Source organism: Pipra filicauda, unplaced genomic scaffold, assembly GCF_003945595.2.
Source record: "Pipra filicauda isolate LSUMZ 115617 unplaced genomic scaffold, ASM394559v2 scaffold41_size5083284_pilon, whole genome shotgun sequence".
Taxonomy (NCBI): Eukaryota; Metazoa; Chordata; class Aves; order Passeriformes; family Pipridae; genus Pipra; species Pipra filicauda.
In genome coordinates this window covers 3222736-3243374 of record NW_024104554.1, presented here as the reverse complement: position 1 = coordinate 3243374, position 20639 = coordinate 3222736, and the positions used below count along the sequence as shown (strand labels likewise).

The following is a 20639-nucleotide window of genomic DNA, read 5'->3' as shown; positions in this document are numbered from 1 at the left end:
CACCTGGTTAAAGGCTCTTTGGTGAGGCTGAAGAAGCTATCTCATGGCCGCCACCACGCCCTGATCCTGGAAGAGCCTCAAGATGCATGCAGTCCCCACCAATTTCTTTGTTCCCATTCCTCAGACACTCTTAACTCCTAAACGGCTTCTTTGGGAATCTCCCCTTGGTATGAAATTTGTGTTATCACCAAATGTATGACAACAAAAAACAAACATTAAACTCTCTCACTGCACAAGAAAAGTGCCTTCTAATACATTAAAAAAAAAAAGTGGGCAATTAAGAAATACTTGGAAAGCACATGGAATGTTTTATGACTAGCAAATGGGTACTGATCATGTCTGTAAAAGTCTGTCTTCTTTAAAAAAAAGTCTAATTCTACAAACACTATTCATCATCAAGGTGAAGGAAAAGAAAGGAATCTTCTCATTCAAAAAAAATCAAAGAGAAAAATTCTTATAATATTTGTTTATGGAAAAAACTGCTATATATGCCTTATACTGAAGGGTTTGTGTCAGAATAGAACTGACTTATCTTGCCTTTATAAAAGAGGTATTTTAATAGTTGAAACTGAATCTTCACAATAATACAAAAATTCACAACAGAAGAGACCATAGAGGCCATCCAGTCAAGCCTCCTACTCTCAGCAGGGCTAATTTCAAGGTTAGGTCATGTTGCTCAGAGACTTGTCCACTCAAGTTTTGAAAATATCCAGAGATGGAGATGCCATATTGATAGCACTCACCTGGGAAAAAAAAAAATCCAGTGAGGGAACAGTGACATTTTTTAAATCCTTAGTTATGCTCATTGATTCTCTAGACCAGTATTTACAAATCCATGTCTGAAGATGGGTGACTAAACAAGGTACCACCAATTTTTTACTTTCGAATACATAGAAAACTATGGAAAACTGAATATCCCCAGCAGCCTGACTGGCTAGGAACAACTGGATATTCTACTTATTGATTTGTCTGAAAAAGGTGGATTAAGTGTTTATTTAGAGAATGTCCTGCACAGGACTCTTCCTCCTTGGGTTTATCCCCAGACTTAGTCTTAAAGAGAGCAGGAGGAGAGAAGAAGTAAAATCAGAGACCTGACAAAGTCTTGCACACAATTCCCATAAAAGTGAATTGCTGTTAAGGCTTTCAGTAGTCCTGCTCCTTCAGCAGCTATAGTCAAATCTCTAATTAGTATAGCCTAAATTAATTAATAATTCTTATTTCCAGCAAATGTCTGCAAGAAAGTAGTGTTTTCTGTAATTAACACTTTTCTCTCAAACTTTTTTGTTAGCAGAGAACAAGTGTACAGACTTTCATGCACATACACATTTTTAAAAGAATCAATACAGTAAATCAATAGTTCTTATTTCTGACATTGCAATTCAAGTTCTTATTTCTAATATTTTCCTTTGATATTGAGTTTTCCTTGAATATCAGCTATCAGATATTATTTCATTTTCATGGTCATACATGTAGTAAATGTCTTAACTCCATTTTAAACATTTTAATTACTACAATTTCAGGTAGACCATGGTATCTTTAAGAAATAAAATTGTTTCAGCTTTGCATCTCCCATTAATCATTACACTGTGAATCCACTAATTACAATATACAAGTTACCACTGAGATTGTTTACAGCTGATGTCAATATAATGGAATTGCAGTCTATCTTACCATTTTTTTCAATTTACTACAGGGTTTCTTTGTACACCACTGCCAAATTGTTTAAGGTTTCCCAAGAAAATATGAAGACATGAAAACCCCACTCCTCTTTCATTAGCTCCTTATTCAATAAATAACATTCAGATATTTTCCATCAAATGTTTTCTATTTATCTTTTTTTTCCCTGCAGAAGTGTTAATTAGAACTCCTAAAGATGTCCTTTTTTTAAATATCTATAACCAAGCATTTTCTTTATGCTTTGATGCTTGCAACTAACTCAGATCTTCACTGTTCATAACAGAGTGCTCTTCAAACCAGAAGTCATAAACAGCAGTGTTTTCCAGGAGACTGATATTGTGAAATCAAACACTCTGTTCTGCAGTTTACAAAACAAACATTTAGCTATCACAGTAAAAAAAAAACACACCCCAAAACAAACAGAACTTTATATTATACAACTTTCAGGTCCTATTTTTCACGTGCGCTTAAGTTTTGGTTATTTCTTTTTCCCACATTTGGGCACACAGTCAGACTGAACTTTGCTGCATACCAATACATTTCCCAAACAGGGAAATGAGCAGGCAGAAAGGTCAGCTTGTACTTCACCGCTAATCCCACTGACAATATATACACAAATTCAACAAGATTGATTTCATACAGGGTTTTCAATAATCTTCAAAGCCATCTCAATAAGCCAGAGAGGTACATGTCCCTCCCCACACTAAACTCCCATTCTTATACTACTGTTCACCATCATGCTAACGTATTCTCTACCAAAACTTGCATTCTCCAAAAGGCGAGAAATACTCCATTCATTCTTAGGGTAGTTTCTCCCTACTACGTCATCATGAGTGTCTAGAGACTATAAGGAACCCGGATTCTTGTGACAGCAGCCCAACGGCACCTGTCTGTAATAATTTGCTTTCACTTAACAGATAGCCAAAACCTGCTTTAGCCAAACACTTCAGCACAATATACACAAAATCAAGAAACTAAAGGAGGATGAACTACTTACCTAATAAGTCGCATCTTCCCTCTGTGAAACTAAATTTTATGCCAAGATTCAACTTTCCATAACATCATCACATGAAGCTTGTCTACTTCTGTGCAGCTAGTAGAGTTTCCAGAGCCAACCTCAACAAAGATACCAAGAAGAGGCACCGGGATCCCCATTTTAAGTTGCACCATGGAGAGTGGTAGAATCCACAAGAAATCAGAACTCTGAGGTAATTCCTTTGTCCCCGTAAATCTCAAATTATTCTTAGATAAGTGTGGTAAGTGTAATATGAGCGCTTAGAAGGCAGCAGTGACCAAGTACAGCACAAAGAAATTCTGCTCAGTAAAACATGTCACAGGGCACTACCAGCTAAATATAGTTAGTGCTTAGGCTTTGTGTGCATGGCATGGCTAGAAAGCTCAGAATCGCTTTGGCTATTGCCATCCTGTTCACCAGCTCTCCCGTGGTTAAAATTCAGACTTACCTTTCATACTGGTAGCAGCAAGAGCTGTAGGACACAGCATAACTGAAACAAAGCAGATGCTGCTTCTCATGTACAGCATGGTAAATTGTGCACAGGGCAGACACACTTGCAGTAGCTGTTGGCTTACAGAAGACACTCAGAAAAAACAGTAACAGTTTTCAGTGTTTCCAACTGAGATGCCCAACACAGTTCTTTAAGTCTTACTGGTGGCATTTATTTTGCTTTCCTAATCCTTACGTGAAAAGGCCTCTGCCTGTGCCTTCTGATCGACAAGGAGGGTCCAACAGAAGTCTGCAGTGTCTTTGTACCCACAGAATATATTTAGCAGTAGGGACTAAAAGAGCAATTATAAATGCCTGCGGGAAGCATAGGTGCTTTTCCACAAACTTAAAAGGGTGAGGATCTATAGCACAAAACTTCCTTCATCTGCGTGTATCTCAAAACCTGTTTAGCGAACACTGCTCCGGTGCTCCCGAAAAAGCGACGTCCTGAGGAAAAACAAAGTCAGAGCGCCACCTACCGCTGCTGTTTAACAGCACGGAGGTGCTGGATGCCAGTTTCTACTCCTCACCTTTCGCTGCGCACTGAAGTACACCGGGACTCACAATCAGCTGAATGATACCGGGTTTCTTGCACGTGTAGTTGGACACCAACAAAAACCTGAATCTGTCGTTCACCAGGAATTGGTTAATGTTTTGCACTGAGCCTTTAGCAACTTCAGTTTAACTCGGTCACAGAAAATTTCTCTCATCCCTCAATATGCAAAAGCAAAAAGCTGCAAGACACAGAGAGAACTAACTGGGAAAATAACGCTATCTGATTGTCCAGTTCTTATGTTCTTCCCTAGGAATCTGCTACTGGACACTGACAAGCGCATCTTAATGTTGCACCAGTTAGTCCATAAAAGTCGATAGTCCATAAAAGGAAGGCTTTCCTCTAGTAACCTTAGCCTGAAAACAGTATGACAAAATAATAAGAGGTAAACCCTCAAAAATACTCTGGATATCTGCGAGAAAAAAAGCACTTATTAGTAGTTAATAGGTACTAAAGCCAGTATTTTGATTTTTCTTTTATATATTTAACACATCAAATAAAATAAACTGTCAAACACAGAGACAAGCATTTAATTCCCTCAATTTTAAAAGAAACAAGCTAAAGTACATATTTCTCTGAATGTTTCCATGGAAGAAAATTCTTGCAGATTTCTTCAATTTTTCTGCATTAAGCCTTCTTCCTCGGACTGCCTTTAGGAATCTTATTTTCACCAGTAAGGATGAACTTCTCAGTTAATTAACTAAGCATAACATACTTAACTTGAACAGTTAAGGTGAATCTGCATTAGTGGTTTATTGAGCAGCATCATGTCTCCTAGGTATGAATGTGCTTAGTATCCACGTTTGGAGTTACAGGGAGCATACTTTGGGTACACAGCCTGTGCACACACTGTGGTTTCTCTCCTGATCTAAGCAGAAAACTTCACACTGAGATGCAATCCAGAGTGCCCAAGGTTAGTGAGGACACAAGGTACAGCCCTTAAAACAATAATTCAGCAACTCTGGAGTCCTCCTGTTATATGCAAGCAACAGTTCTCAAAACATTTATATCTCGTCCTTCCTCTGTAGCTGAAGGTAATCCAAAATGATCAGGAAGGTAATGGGAGATCAGTCACAAGCCTATGGATCTTCAAAAAAAATAATAAAAAAAAAAAGCCAGAGCAGCATCTTGGTGGGATCAGCACTGCAAACTGCTAGCTGTAGCAGTAAACCTGCATTATATGGGAAAACTGTAGTTTAAACATGTCTTAAAATGGTTTTTTGTGGTCTCTTTGCAAACATATGCTTCTTCTTCCCAACACCCCCCACGACAAGTGTTATCCCATGTAGGAATGTCCTGAGAAGATATCCTGAGGTGTTCTCATTGGCCCCTTTTTAACCCCTTCCTATTGGTTGTTAACCCCTTCCTGCAACCTGTAATTGGTTACTCTGTGAACCTTCCTAACCTTATAAATGTAAACCCCCAATAAACAATAAACTCTTGCCTCCTCTCTGTGCTGGTGTGCTGTCTCTGTGCCTGCCATGAGACCACGTGGGTGGAAGGAGAGGAGAGCACCTCTCCCCTCCAGGCTCAGGACCTGAAGAAACCCCTGGTGCTGGAGTTCCCTTTCCCTATCCACCTCAAGCCGTCGGAAACGGTTCCTCAGAAGGAAATGGAACTAGAACTGGGCCGCCCCACGCCATGGGGGGGAAAGGGATCCAGAGCTAGCTGAGACAAAAACCTGGCCTTTCCACTTTCAAAGAGGAGAACTTTAACACAGTATTTATCCCACCAGTGTAAGTGGTCTTACATCTTCAGTTCAGGAGAACCAAAACAAGGATAGCTATCTGAGGATATATGAGGTATATCACCCTCATTCTGTCAAGAGATTATTACTCTGGTGAATTCAATCATGGAAAGGGCCAAAAATTTCATTGGGAGGCTGAACAACCAGATAGCAGCCTGCACAGGTCACAAGGAAGGGCACTGCAGAGTTCCACCCTACAGAATCAATGTTGCATGAAGTTAAAATTAAAATGAAGAAAACATTTGAAAAATAGGGACAGAAATTAAGTCTGCTAAACTTAGACAAATCCATCTCTCTTACAAAGAATTGAAGAATTTTGTCTGCGAGAAGGAAATCAAGGCTACTGCACTACTCAACCTGCAGTCTCTGAAGCCTGGAAGAGACTAAGGACCTTCTTCAGAGATATTCAAAAGTTTTGTAAAAAGAACATTAACCACCCTCCCCAATGACAACATACTAATACTCTGGAGTCTCAGCACAGGCATTTCTGAAGCAGAAGAGATGTGATAATGTTAGAGCTCTGTGACTCAATATTGTACTGGTCGGATACGGTTAATTCCTATGGTTCATGATGTCTGGAAGATTGCCTATCTACTGCTAGTAGTGAAAGCTTAGACTTAATCTTTAAGGGAAAGATCTCTGCCTACATCTTTTCCCTATCAACAGCTCATGACACAGGGAAGCCATGTTTCCATATAGCTGCAATAGTTTGATTTTGGGAATAGGGATCAAGGAAGGCAGAGTAGCTATTTCCATATGATCAGACATTTAATTATTTTTCATTAGGACAATAGTGAAACAGTTTGTCTCCCTGTCCCTATGTGAATGTGTTATCCATACTCATTTAAATGCAGCATCTGGCAATACATTGCGATAGTCTGTTCTGAAACCAGAGACACACAGTGCTGTCAAGCTGTTAAGCTGCGTAAAATTTAATTCCACTCCAGAGAAAACAGAAGTAATAAGGAAAAAATGCTACAAGGAAGACTGTTCCACACACTGCTTGCTTTGTGTTGGGTCAAGCACACAGAGAAGCACTATCCTTTAATTGATAATGAAGGCTCTAGAATAGATTTTTAGTGGTGCCCCAGGTGGCACCATATTTTGTCATTGTCCTTCCTCTGATGTGATTTTTCTTTCTAATTCTGTATTTTCCAGTATGCCACCAAAAGGCACTGCAGGGGATAATTATTTTTCTTTAAAAAATGGCTACTACCTTACTTTCTGGCAGTACTGTTTATGGTAAAAGCAGGGCATGGAAGGACTGGACACAAAAAGTAAAAATGGGAGGAGGGAGCTAGAGGAGGGGATCTCCAGGTGTAGAATACTTTTCCGGGAAGGAAGTATAGGATATAGTTACTAGAGAGATATATTTTTTGCTGAATTCCTCTATTTCAAGGGAACATGAGCTTTTCCCACCTAAGCTCCACAGGTCTGATTTTGTAACTGGCTACCTTTTGCATTGTACAGCTCTTCAACATGTCCTATGTACAATCACTCCCATGGTAGTCTTTCTTTGCCAGTGGTAATTTTAAAACAGATATAGTTGTATGTGAGTGGGGAGTCAATAACTAAGCAATTCCAGGTATGGGGTAAAAACTGGAATACTTTATTGAACACTCAAACACAACTTAAGGGCCTTGGGGGTTGGACATGTTAATGAGGAGGATGAGCTGTGTTAATTAGGGAATTACACAAGTTTTTACTGCAGCTACCCAATGGATTAATATTTTCCTCAATCAAAATTACATTGGGGGGGAAAAGGATTAAGGGGTTTAAACATGGTCTGATACAATCATCTCAAAGTCCTTTCCTATTTTGCTGCAGGAGCCAGGTTAATCCATATGGTTGAACTTCACAGGTCTTGTGAGGAAGGTCCAGTCCTTCAGGTCACGGGATTCCTCTCAGACCCTGTTTTCCAAGGTTTACGGCTCAAGCCCTCTAAGCTCCTTTCTTCTGACAGCTGGGTTTGGGCTCCTACATATGTGTTTCACTGTCCCAAATATCACACAATCCTGCAACTGCAAATATTAAGTCCACAACTAAGAATTTTACAGTTAAGTCTGCAATTCTTTGGTCTGCAGCTCTAAAAATTAGTCTTTGCCCAAAATATTCTATGCAGTCTCTTCCTTGCATTCATCATTGACTTGGAATTTTGCAACATGACTTTTCCCACAGGTTTTTCAGGTATGCCATGTGTTAGCTTCCTAAACCTTTTTTCTGATTTAACTCTCATACAGTTCCTTTTCCAGTGCTTCCACCCATATTAATTCCTTGTAGACGGATGATGTTTCAGCTTTTAGGGGAGTGGCAAGTCTCTGTCCCTACCACAGACAACATAGAAATGCCAAAAATAATGTTTCACCATTGTTTCTCCATGTCAAAACTTCCTACCAAAAATTCTGTCAGCTTTTTGCCAGAAGCCCTTACCCGAGCTTACTGCTGGAGTTTTCCTGCCAAAACATCCTGCTCTTGTTTACAGTTATCATATCTCTTTGAACGCCTGAATAGGGCTACGTGCCAAGAAACCACATACAACCTCCTTTGAACACTATAAAAGTTGAGGAAAAAATTTGGAAAATCAGGGAGAGGAAAGGGAGAGAGAACTCTTTACTGTAGCTGAGAATCTATTCTCCCCTTTCCTCTACCACCACATGCTGCCTGCCTGCCACTGGAGACTGAAACTCTGCCGGTCCGGAGAAGAACTGAAACCCACCGTGACACATGAATGAGTTATATCTTCTCCTTCTACCCTGACCATATTTCTGAGAGCCAAAAGGTGCTGCTGAATAGGGACCCTGCATGGCCTGGAACACAGCTCAATGTGAGCGGGGAAGCCACACATCCTGGCTGCATTCCAGAGAACTAAAGCTGCTAAGACTCCCCACAGCTAAAGAAGATAACATTGAAAAGCGGCAGAGATAGAGAAAAAAAAAGCAGAAACTGCTTCTCCCCCTCCCCCCCCCCCCACCAGCTCGGCGGAAAGGTAGTTTTGGTGGTATCTTTCCTATGCTTCTAAAAGTAATCTTAGCTTTTTCCAACTTTTTCCTATTTTTTCCTCTTTCTTTTTGCATCTCTTACAATTAATAGAAATATCAGGTTTTGGTATCAACAGATAACTTGTGTGACTTTTAATTTTGCTCAGGGGAATATTCGAATCTGAAGTTCTTTCTGCAACTTTTAAGCAAACTGTAACACATAGACACCTACAAAGTTGGGAAATACTAGTAACTCAAAATCTCTGACAATTTCATGGAAATTTCTGACACAGAAGTGTCATATAAAATCCATGTACAGAACAGTATCTAAAACCTCTGTCATAATCTTCCCAACAGTGGACTTGTCAGCATTGGTGTGCTATTGTGAGAGACATCATCATCATGGCTGGGCTTCCCGAACGAAGATTAGGGAAAGAGTTGTCACAAACGTGCTGGTGGCTAAAAAGGCCAATACGAGACAGGCACGTCCGATTGCAAAAGGCACAACAGAAAGACTCCTTAGGTGGTAAATTTTGCAAGACATGGTTCTTTCTGCATTGTCTTTTCTCCTCAAGGGCGATCCTGCGTGCGTTCTCAAAGGAAGCAGCAGCGTTATAGATGGTGTGTCTCCAGGCCTCTCTATTGGAGGCCAGAGTAGACCAATTATTTTGATCAATATGGCCAAGGCCGAGATGTTGTTTCAGGGAGTCCTTGTATCTTTTCTTCGGGGCTCCTCTCATGCGGCAGCTGGTGGCAAGTTCACCATAAAGCAGGATTTTAGGGAGGCGGTGGTCCTTCATCCTTGAGACGTGTCCTGCCCATCACAGCTGTGTTCTCAGCAACATGGCCTCAATACTTGTGATTTCTGCTTGTTCTAGAACAGATGTATTGGTCACATAATCTGCCCAGTGGATGTTTAGGATTGTACGGAGGCAGCGTTGATGGAAGCGTTCTAGGAGTCACAGGTGGTGGCAGTAGATGACTCATGATTCAGATCCATATAAGAGAGTAGACAGCACTATGGCTCTGTAAACACTGATCTTGGTACTTTTCTTCATGTGTTTATTTCGCCAAACTCTTTTATGAAGCTTTCCGAAGGCACTATATGCCTTTGCTAACCTGTTGTCTATCTCTCCGTCAATCTTACCATCCAAGGAGATGAGGCTACCTAGGTAATTAAACTGCTGGATTGATTTGAGCTCTGATTCACCAATGGTGATATGGGGATGATGGAAGACTTCCTGAGGTGCCAGCTGATAGAGAACTTCTGTTTTCTTTAAACTGACTTCCAGCCCAAAGAGCTCAGCAGCATCTGCGAAGCAGGATGCTAAATGCTGCATTTAACAGCTCTGCAGCTCTGTGAGAGGCAACCTTGAATTAAAATATATATATCACACATTGAAGAGTGGTATGTGAACAAGTCAAAACATCACCACAGCAACACCCCCAGCCAGTCAGGAAAAGACCAGCAAAAGATAGAGACATATCCCACCAATCATGAGGGAATGACACTGTGGAACAACCCATGAATCTGCAAAACCTCAAACTGAAAAAAGCTGGAGGAAGACAAACTGACTGCTTCTCAACACTTCTGATGCAAGATGTTGCAACGGAGCTACCACAGCCGTGCCAGAAAATTGCAGTGTGAATACTCTCAGATCACATGCTTTTAGCTCACAGATAGTAAAAAGGAGCTGATAGGTGCTATCTCAGTACTGTGATGTGTTAAATGTACAAATGTTTATAGCTTTGCAATTATCACTGTATTTGAAAGTATCTTACATAAGGGCTTATAATGTATGTCTTCATTTCTATTTCCAGAGATCAAATCTTAACTAACGAGCTCAATCTGAGCCATGTGGTCAAACTATACCAACAGAGCTATGGACTGCTGAATATATGTAATAGACAAACATCAGAAAGCAACGACCATGGATAGCTCCAGGATCAATGGCTGGATGTGCTGGCTTTCTAGCTCTTGGCTGTATTTGTTGCTTAATTACCACCGTTTTTCCACCCTTCACTCTTCATTCATTAGAGGAAGATGATAAACAAGAAGCAGCAGGAGCCCCAAAGTACCAGATTTATATCAAGTGTTCAGTCTCGGAGATGAGAAGGCTGAGATCCCTCAGAACAATGATTTGTTCAAACAAACGTCTCTTCCAGTTGCCGATCCTGTTCCTGTTCCTGTAGCTGGTACTTCCCCTGCATGTTAAGAATGACAGGCAGAAGCAGCTAGGAAGTGCCTTAGGGGCATGCCCTTAAGCAGAAAATACAACGCTGACATCAAGCTCCTCAGTCAGATCAGATACAATCATGAAAATTGTCCTACACATCCTAAGTATTTCTTTTCCCCCTTGCAATAGTTGTGTTGCAACTTAAATGCACTGTATTGTGTGCCCAGTTCAATGCAGTCACACATCAAAGAAATGTAAAGGTGCTTAATTTCCATACCATCCCATGGAATGACAAAAGGTGGTACTTCTAAGATCAAAAACAGTCAATACAGCAATTCTATGAGAAGAAAACTTCAGAGGGAGTCAAAGAGAAAGTAAAGTGTATAATTAAGAATAGGATTTGAGATTGTCAGGGCTGCTTTTTGCTTTCAACTACTCTTGGCCTCTTCCACTCTGGACAATGATCCCAACAGAAATAAAATCTGGTTGCTTTGCCAGAACACAGCAGGGCTTTGAAATAATTCTGAGATCTTTGGTGGGATTAGTGGAACAATTTAATAGGCAGACTTGTTAGTAGGTGGAGAAAAAAAAGACATTTGCATTTCAGACTGCCTGTAAAGTTTGGGAATAGCAGAGGAATAAAAATAAGCCTGAAGATGCCTGAAACTGCTCTGAAATGAGGAAAAAAAGCCCTTGCAGAAACTGGATGAAAGAGATGATGTTAAGGGAAAAAGATTCTGAAAAAACATGCAAAAGCATTTATTTAACTTTCAGACTAAAGCGATACTTGTTTAGTGAACACAGCTAGACACTTGATTTTTCTCATTTTAAATTGTGGAATCATGGAATCAGAATAATTCAGACTGGAAGAGACCTTAGAAACTCATTTCAATCTCCTGCTCAATGCAAAATTCACTATGAAGCCAGACTGGGTTGGTCAGGGCTTTATTGATCTGGGTCTTGAAAATCTCAAAAAAATCCACAACCTCTTTGGATACCTTTTCCATTATTTGATTGTCCTCATGAGGAAAAAGCTTTTCCTTATATCCAGCCCAAACTTCTAGCTTCAATTTATGTGCACTGCATCTCATTCTCACAGCACACCACCAGAAGAGCCTGGCAGCTCTAATGAATGTGTTCTAATGAATGGTGAATCCATTAATCTCCTGAGTATGCTGTTAACATAGCAAAGGAAACTGTTGGCACTGTTTGCTGCCAGGTTACACAGCTGGTTTATGTTCAGCTTTTTGCCCCCCCTAGGCTCAGCAGTGGTGCCACCCAGCCAATCGGTCCCAGTCTATATCACTGGAAATTAAAAATTATAGAGCAATGTAGGTCAGACCTCTGCAGGTCATCCAGTCCAACTCTCATTCTCAAAAGCAGAACTAACCTCAAGCTTAGAAGTAGCATCCATCATCTAAACCTGAAACCCACAAATGATATAAAAAAACTATCCAGAGTAAGTTTTAAATTCTATTTCTAAAGAAATCTTTATAATACTATTACTATTATTCTTTTTTCCAAGTACATCATAATCAATAAAAGCTGCTACTATAAAAAGGTAAAGAGATGACAGAAGCTGCAAAAAATAATGGAGGCACTCAAAAATAATCTTTTGATAATGGCAAGGACAGGGAAAGTGAAGGATTTTAGTGAAACCTTAGAATTAGAAAATATTAGAATGAATACCAGACCCAGGCTTACTTCAGTTGCATTGGGAAGCAAATGCAAATTTAAGATAGCTTTTGAGCACAACCATGTATATAAGGAAAATCTTCAGGACAGATAAAAATGATGGCCTGGAAGTGACCACAGCAACAGTGATCCTCCAGACTCCTCTCCCAGGCTCAGGCTATTTTCATAGTGAAACTGCTCACGCCTCTCAGAGCTCTGAAAAGACTATCCAAGACACTCAGTACAACACTCGACTCCCCAGGAGCAAGGCTGTGAGACAGGCAGGAGATGCAGAGATGAGCAGTCGCTGTCCTCACAGCAGAACTCAGCAGTGGGATCTTTGCACAGCACAGAAATTGGGTGTACCTGTGACTAACTGCCTTCTATCTTTGCCTTGATTGATGCTCTGGAAGGGGGCTGCCCCATTCACTTGCTTGCACATCTTGTTACATCTTCTCGCAGAGACTCAGAGCTGCATTCCCTCAGCAGGAAGTATAAAAGGCACTTCCAAATGGTTTCTAGTACAGCGCCATATGATCTGCTAGCAAACGTCCATGTAGGACTACCACAAGAAACCTAATTTAGCATTTGTTTGGGATTCCCCATCATATGCAGGTTTTTACAATCCAGCTTGTTTTTTCAGCAATCTAAACTTAAGATTTCTGATTTTAGATCCTTTCCTAGGTAAAGTAGATGAAGTTTTTCTGTTGTAAAAAGGGAAAAATATTCATTTTACCAATCAACTCTTTTTTTTTTTAATTTTTCATCCAATCTACTTGGATAATATTGTAGTGAGGAAAGAAAGTACACAGGAATCTGAATCTTACAATAGAAAAACTGAGACTGAGCTTTAGAAACTACTTAAGTTACTTATAATAACATGAACAGTAATATTTATACATTATTATTGGTACAGTATATTTATAGTTAGAGTATTTTAAAACTTATGATCTAACTGTAGCATGCTAGCTCTACAAAGAAACTATAAAAGGAAAAATAAACATGTTTTTCCGTATAAAAGAGTAAGGTACCTGTTTATTGCCTTCTAAGTATCTTCTGTTCACATTTCATTTTCCACTAAAAATAAATATAAGAGAACATATACCACACAAAGGATCTGGTAATACTTATGTATCTGCTACCATCTGCTGACAAACAGCATTATTAACTTTATCCTAGCCAAAGAAGCAACTTCTACTTCCCTATAAGAAAGTTTCCAGTGATGTGGCTGATAGTAAAAGCTACATGAAGTTTTAATTCAGCATGTTGTAGCCATAGTAAACCAATATTTTTTTATCCATCCAGCTTGTCTGCACCACAGATTAACTACTGACCAGTATATTCCAGTCATGTAGCGGTGGCTGTATCCTGCATTTTTTGGAGACCTTCAGCTGTTGCAGACAGTTTCTGTAGTCAATTACTGAGCAATTACAAGAAACTCATTCCTTATTTACGAAACACAAAACCATTTGATTTGTTATTAGCTGTGAGACTTTCCAAACAACAAGTCACAGAATCACAGAATGACAGAATGGGTCAGGTTGGAAGGGACCACTGTGGGTCATCTGGTCCAACCTCCCTGCTCAAGCAGGGTCATCCTAGAGTACATTGCACAGGATTGTGTCCAGATGGTTCTTGAATATCTCTGGTGAGGGAGGGTCCACAACCTCTCTGGGCAACCAGTTCCAGTGTGTGATCACCTGCACAGTAAAGTTCTTCCTCCTATTCAGATGGAACTTCCTGTGCATCCATTTCTGCCCATTGCCTCTTGTCCTGTCGCTTGACACCACCAAGAAGAGACTGGCTCCATCCTCTTGACACTCTCCCGTCAGATACAGACAATTGATGAGGTCTCCTCTCAGGTGTCTCTTCTCAAGGTGTCTCTTCTGGAGGCTGAACAGGCCCAGCTCCCTCAGCCTTTCTCATAAGAGAGATTCTCCAGTCCCCTAGTCTTCTTTGTTGCCCTCTGCTGGACTGGCTCCAGGAGCTCCATGTGTCTCTTGTACTGAGGAACCCAGAACTGGACACAACAGTCCAGATGTGGCCTCAGTAGGGCTGAGTAGAGGGGCAGGATCACCTCCCTCGACCTGCTGGCAATGCTCTTCCCAATGTACCCCAGGAAACCAATGGCTTTCTTGGCCACAAGGGCTCATGGACAGTTTGTAGCCCACCAGGACCCCCAGGTCCTTCTCTGCAGAGCTGCTTTCCGGCAGGTCAGCCCCAGCCTGTACTAATGCAAGTGTTTATTCTGGTCCTACTTCCCTATCTACAACGTGGAATCAAAACATCTTTTTCCCCCAGTCTTAATTTTAAGAGCAAAATGGTAGTAAAAATGACCACCGTTATATGGCCTTACTTAATTTTACAATGTTTTTAAGTGAACGTCTTTATTAGCCTCCAGATACTATTGTTGTTGGGGAAAAGATTAACAAAAACCTAAAGCAAAAAAGAAACAGAACCTCAGTTTCAACTATCTCACACTAAATTGCAGAAGTCTGACAGTGAAGAGAGAGCAGTGCGCAGTGATGACCTGCATTTGACTCTGTGGTAGACTAAATGAAAAGAGTGTATATAATATTTACCCATACAGTAAGATTTTTTCAAAAAAACATTTGGGAAAAAAAGCCAAAGCTTTACATCTGATAAGCCAAACTGTCAGAAAAAATAATTTAATGAAAGCAGAACATGGAGGTATATATGACATATGGTTTGTTCGACAAAGCTAATCCTTTTAGATTTCACAAAATCTCCAGGTTTACTTGATAGGAATCTGAGTTTGAAATTCTTTTTAAGTGGTAGGTCTTAAGAATGGCCGGTTCTTCCAGACCAATGTACACTTGGCAAAAGGGATTATAAATTAGGAGGTTTAGCCTTTAAATGTGTTGTTGACCTTCCATCGTAATGATTTTTATTTTTTTTTAACTTGAAAACAAGTATTATTTTTTCATTTGACTTAAGTTCCTGCCTGGAGTGCTCATCTGTGTTTCTTAGGAAATTTCCAGCCGGGATTAAAACTCCTTTATCTGCCCTTCCATTGCTACAGGCAACAGTAGGTGTTGCTGAGAGGAGACCAAAAAGCCAACACCAGTGCTGGGCCACGGACCCTGAGACCAGGCTGGCCCCAAACAGCAGCTGGTGACACTGGTGGCTTCCCAACGGCAGCATCAAACGCCGGACACAAGGCCAGAGCTCCCTCCCCGCTCGGAAGAGCCAGCGCCGTTTCTGTCAGACACACAACCAGGAGAGGCAGTTCTGGCCTAGTGCCACCCTCAGGAGGAGGTGTGAGAAACCACTTCTGCTCGTCCCGCAAAATGCGGGACGCGCCGCCGTCCCTTCCCTCCCGCGAGATGCGGGACCGCGCCAGGAGCCGCCGCCGCCCCGCAGGGGAACAGCCGGCAGCCCGAGTCTCGCGAGAAGCGCCGCCGCCACCGCCGCCGCCGCCATGGAGCCGCCGCTGCAGGGCCCGCCGGGGCTGTCGGCCGTGCTGGCGGTGAGGGGGAGCGGGGCCGCGGGGCTGCCGAGGGAGCGGGGCTGCGGGGCTGTCTGAGGGAGCGGGGCCGTCCGGCGGGGGGGAAAGAGCCCTTGCTGTGTGCGCGCTCCTTCCCGAGCACGGCGCGGGAGGGCTGCGGGGCGCGGTCGGTGACCGAGAACGGCCGCGTTCGGTGAGGGAGAAGGAGCGAAGGAGCTCCGGTCGCGGTGGCTCCCGGCGACGCCTCTTTTGCCGCCGCTGCCTGATGCGCTTTCGTTCTGCCCGCAGAGCACGGACTGGTCCGAGCCCTGGCTGCTGGGGCTGGCCACCTTCCACCTCTTGTGCTTGCTCCTGACGTGCGCGTCCCTGCAGCACCGCCGGGTGCAGGTCGGGCACTTCCTCTGCATGGGTGAGTGCACGGGCACACCGTGCTGTGCTCGGGAGCAGATGAAGTCCTCGCAAATTCGTATTTCTCTTGTAGCAGTGCATGCGCCTGTAGGTGATGATGTGCTGTAGAGTCTGCCGTGACCTGTAAATGTGTATTTAATTTCTTTCCAAGAAAACGTATGAAGTAGTGACTTAAAATTCTGGCGTTAGCGAGGATCTGGGATGAGTAAGGTTTCTACAGGGTCATTGCCGCGTGTATCACAGCTTCCCAGTAAATTGTTGCTGTGCTGGAGAAGCAGAAAAGAAATCGACTGAGTGCAGTTGCTTTCTACTCTGTCTTGTTCTAATGCTGCAGTTCAGTGAATATGGTCATCTTTAGTTTCCCCAGCAACTTCACCATGTGCCCTGCTGACAGCCATGATAATGGCATGAGGAGTAACAACTTGTGTTATCTCAGGGTTTGACAGCCTTCATTCAGCCTGAGAATCCACAGTGACCTTGCTATATCAAAGCTATATCTTCACAGCTGACTGACAGAAGACCTGCTAGCTTTGGTTTAATTAAGATCACATAGATTTGGATTAGATCCATATATTATGAGCACTACCTTGTGCCATGTGTTGGATTTTCTGCTGAGTTGTGTTTCCTTACACAGCACCACAGCTCTGTCATGGTTGCAGGGTGGAGTTAGAAGAATGAGCAATTGAAAGAGATTTGCAGGCAGAAAAAGCCACTGGAAGACTATGTTGACTTTAAAAATACCATTTATTTGGTAGTCAAGTTGGTAGAGGAATTATAGCTTCTTCAAAATGGCAAATAACTCAGCTAAAGCTCAGGTTTTAATAATATGTAATACTCCCAAAAAGGAATCTAGAAACCTTTCTGTACTTCCACTTATATGTAATGTTGCTACATCCAGTTGTACCAGGATTTATTAAATGATCTACAGAGGGCAAACTAACAATGCCCTGTTCTTGACACATCAGGCCTGAAGTTCCCTATAAGAATACAGCCTTTTCTGTGTTAGTATTAGACATTCAGAATTTCCAATGGCATACTGTTTACTTTAGACTCCTAGGAATGATGTAAACTTACTGATAATACAGAATGCATAAAACTACCCATATTGAGTACAAGCCTTGTTTGTACCTGAGAAACTGAACCATTTTTGATATGTCTGCAATAGAAATTATTTTGTATTGTAGATAATTAGAAATAGCTGAGGAAATTATGAAATTATCACATTGGTCTGCCTTGGCAACCAAGCAGCCATAGGTATGTTTATACTGTACAGTACCAAGCACAGATAATCCAGTTGATGGCACATCAAGATAGCACTCCTTCAACCACCAGACTAGTTATTGAACTGCCTTGTGCAGGTCATCTTTAACCATTGAATCTGGGGGGTTTTCTTTGTTTCAGGTTTAAAATTTTGTAGGTGTGTTGCTTTTCTGTTAAATGTGATTGTATGAAAATGGCCATTTTCTTAATGTCTTGATGGCTTCATATTGAATGTAATTCAAGTAAGAATATGCTGAACTCAAGTAAGAACATGCTGGTTTGCACCTGATTACAGTAGACTACTCTGCTGTATACCTGTTGAAACAGTTTGTATTTTACCAAAGTGCTTGTATATTATTAGTACCCAAACATGAGATAATAATGTTAGATATAACAGTGTGACACCATAAAATGTATAATAATAACTTAATTCCATACTAACTTTGGGGAGCACTTGCATTTCTTTTTACAGATGTAACTTGGAAGCAGTCACTAAGAGGATTGTTGGGAAAAAAAGCAGTTTGGTGTTTGGGTCTTTTCATTAGTATTAATTTGTATGGTGAGCTTTTTCTATAAGCTGAGATGACTAGGATTTTACATTTGTTTGTTTGTTTGTAATATAGGGGGTATGTTTTGTGATCACTTAATACTTTTTAGTAACTATATGAGACATTTAAATCAGAATTGGTTTTGTGCAGTTAAATATTGAAGGATCTTCTGAGGATCAAGGGATTCTAATATTTGATATGTACACATCTTTAGTATACATCACAGAACTGATGGCAGTATTTTTAAAGAAATACTGAATCTAATAGTTTTCTTTTGTTGTACAGTGGGCTTAGTGTACTGTGCTGAATATATCAATGAATTAGCAGCCATGAATTGGAGGTAACTGCTTTCACTTTCATTTTTTAAATAAAACTATACAATACAATATAAATATCACTTAGCTTATAAGAAATGATAATTTTTTGTAGCTAGCATGCCTTTATTTTACTGCTTAAAATCTGTGTCTATAGGTATGGTTGTAAACTAACTGGTCACAGAACTAAGAGAAAAGCAGAGTGCTATGGTTAAGAGGAAAAGGGTGCAAACTTTGGGGTTTGTTTTTGCTTGGTTTTCTTCGGTAGTTATTCACATTTAATAAGCTGAAGAACTCCTTCTTAAAAATATCACTGCTGCTTTATATACTTACTTGTATGCATAAAAAGCATTAAAATTTGTCTGTTTTATTAAACCTGTATACCAGAATTAAACTGATAACTTATTTTGATAAAATTGAACTAATCTTTCCCTGACAAAACTGCAAATTATGCATTTAAAACTACTTTATGCAGGCAGCTAACTGTAAGTCTTTTATGTTTCACTTCAGGCATACATGATTTAAATTACGGCTTTATTACATTTACTATTTCTGTTATCTTTTCTAATATAAGTAAACAAAATACCTAAGAAGGTAATTGCAGGCACTTTAGGATAAAAATGATTTCTGAGGTACAAATATACGTACTCTTGTAGTTGCATTGCTAAGTTTCTTAATTTATAGTTGTTTTATTTAGTGTTTTGCAATAAAACTTTAAAGAAGAGAAATGCTGGTATTGTAATAAATATTCATAACTGATGAGATATCAACTACCTCTTTTTTCTGACTTAATACAGTAGAATGCTGGCCTATGCTTGGGGATCCCGAGAAGTAGGATGATTTGTACAATGTCCATGTTAAATAACTACTGTGAAAGTCTAATATATGAACTACACTGAATAAAGCTTCCTCTCTCGTTTTTACTGTATTTCTTTCAGGTTGTTTTCTAAATACCAGTACTTTGATTCAAGAGGAATGTTTATTTCGCTTGTATTTTCAGCGCCACTGCTGGTGAATACTATTATAATTGTGGTATGTATATGTTCATTTATATGAATGCTTTCATTAAATTGATAAGTGGATTTCATAATATACTTACTTTTCAGGTCAGCTGGGTTTACAGAACTTTGAATGTAATGACTGAACTAAAGATGCTACAACAGAGAAGGAAAGCGGAAAAAGAGAAAAAGAAGTGAAAGCACCTTATGCTATTTTTTTCAGTTATAATAGTGCTTGTCTGGGTAATCAGTCCTTCTATATGATTATTCAGAAACAGAGATACTTTTGTGTCTGATGTCAAGAGGACTTTGTAACGTGTGCCTGTGGACAAGGTGAAAACAGGTACCTGCAATACATTTGAATTGGCTGTGAACTTGAGAAACCAGTCTTAACAGGTCTTTGTGCCCTTCATTGTAAGATACTTTTCCACTATGACCGAGGTGAGACACAATGTTCCAGTTAGTTTCGATTTGCATTTGTGATTTTCAACTGTATCTGAAGTCTGTGTTTATCAAGTATCCATTCTTCTACTGCTTAAACCAATTGGAGAAGTGTTATGAATTACAGTAAATGAGAGATTGTATTCAGAATAACTCAGGAATCCATGCTTCTGTGAAGCATTTCTCTTCTTTATAAGTCAAGTTTCATACTTTCAATGTGTATTGTGTGCCAGTGGCATTTTATAAATAAAACTATCCACTGTGTCTTACATTAATTTGTATTAATTTTTAATCAGACTTTTCCCTTTTTTTTTCATAAAAATTCCTAGTTTAGCAAAATCTTGTACTTAATTTGCATAAGTAATTCAAAATGATCACTACCTTTTTTTCAATTTACAGTTCATGGTTTTAAGGCTTATAGGTAAACATCTTTTCTTAAAACTGGGTAAAATTTTTATAGTTTTTGGCTTGTTTATAGAACATAAAGGAACGGGAGAAACTATAATGTTTTTTTAATAAATAACTGAAAATGAAAAATTAACTGGTAAAAAGAAGAAGACTTCAGTTTTGTTTCAAGTAGCCTGTTTTTATTGAATTAAGGAAATTTGAGGGGGGCTGTGAATACAGGGTAAACTGTATTTAGTAAAAGTTGTATCTTTGTTTGGAGATGTACAGTTCTATCTAAAGCAGGTTTCATTTAAGACATAGAGGAAATGATCTACAAATGATCTACAAAACTGAACTTAGACTAATGTGAAAAACACTTGGGTACAAAATCCCAGACCATTGGTAAGTTTATAAGCTAAGTAAGTATTTCTGAAATTAATTTTAATTACTTGAATAGTGTTCACACCAGTGGAAAAACAAACTCAAGGGAGATATGCTATCTAG

The 20639-nt window shown here is 40.1% G+C and overlaps 1 protein-coding gene across 1 annotated transcript; it reads left to right on the top strand.

Annotated features, from left to right (window-relative positions):
- The first annotated feature begins 15744 nt into the window (after positions 1-15744).
- TMEM18 (transmembrane protein 18) lies at positions 15745-20023 on the top strand. Its single transcript, XM_027744788.2, has 5 exons — positions 15745-15800; positions 16068-16188; positions 18281-18335; positions 19248-19341; positions 19416-20023. The coding sequence occupies exons 1-5, from the start codon at positions 15753-15755 to the stop codon at positions 19503-19505; spliced, it is 408 nt and encodes a 135-aa protein (XP_027600589.1). The 5' UTR covers positions 15745-15752; the 3' UTR covers positions 19506-20023.
- Positions 20024-20639: the final 616 nt, after the last annotated feature.

Bases quoted from the DNA above. Each gene is read 5' to 3' on its own strand.
- TMEM18 (XM_027744788.2), top strand. From the start codon at position 15,753: ATGGAGCCGCCGCTGCAGGGCCCGCCGGGGCTGTCGGCCGTGCTGGCG. The intron at 15,801-16,067 runs GTGAGGGGGAGC...TTCTGCCCGCAG, and splicing joins GGCTGTCGGCCGTGCTGGCG to AGCACGGACTGGTCCGAGCC. The intron at 18,336-19,247 runs GTAACTGCTTTC...TATTTCTTTCAG, and splicing joins TTAGCAGCCATGAATTGGAG to GTTGTTTTCTAAATACCAGT.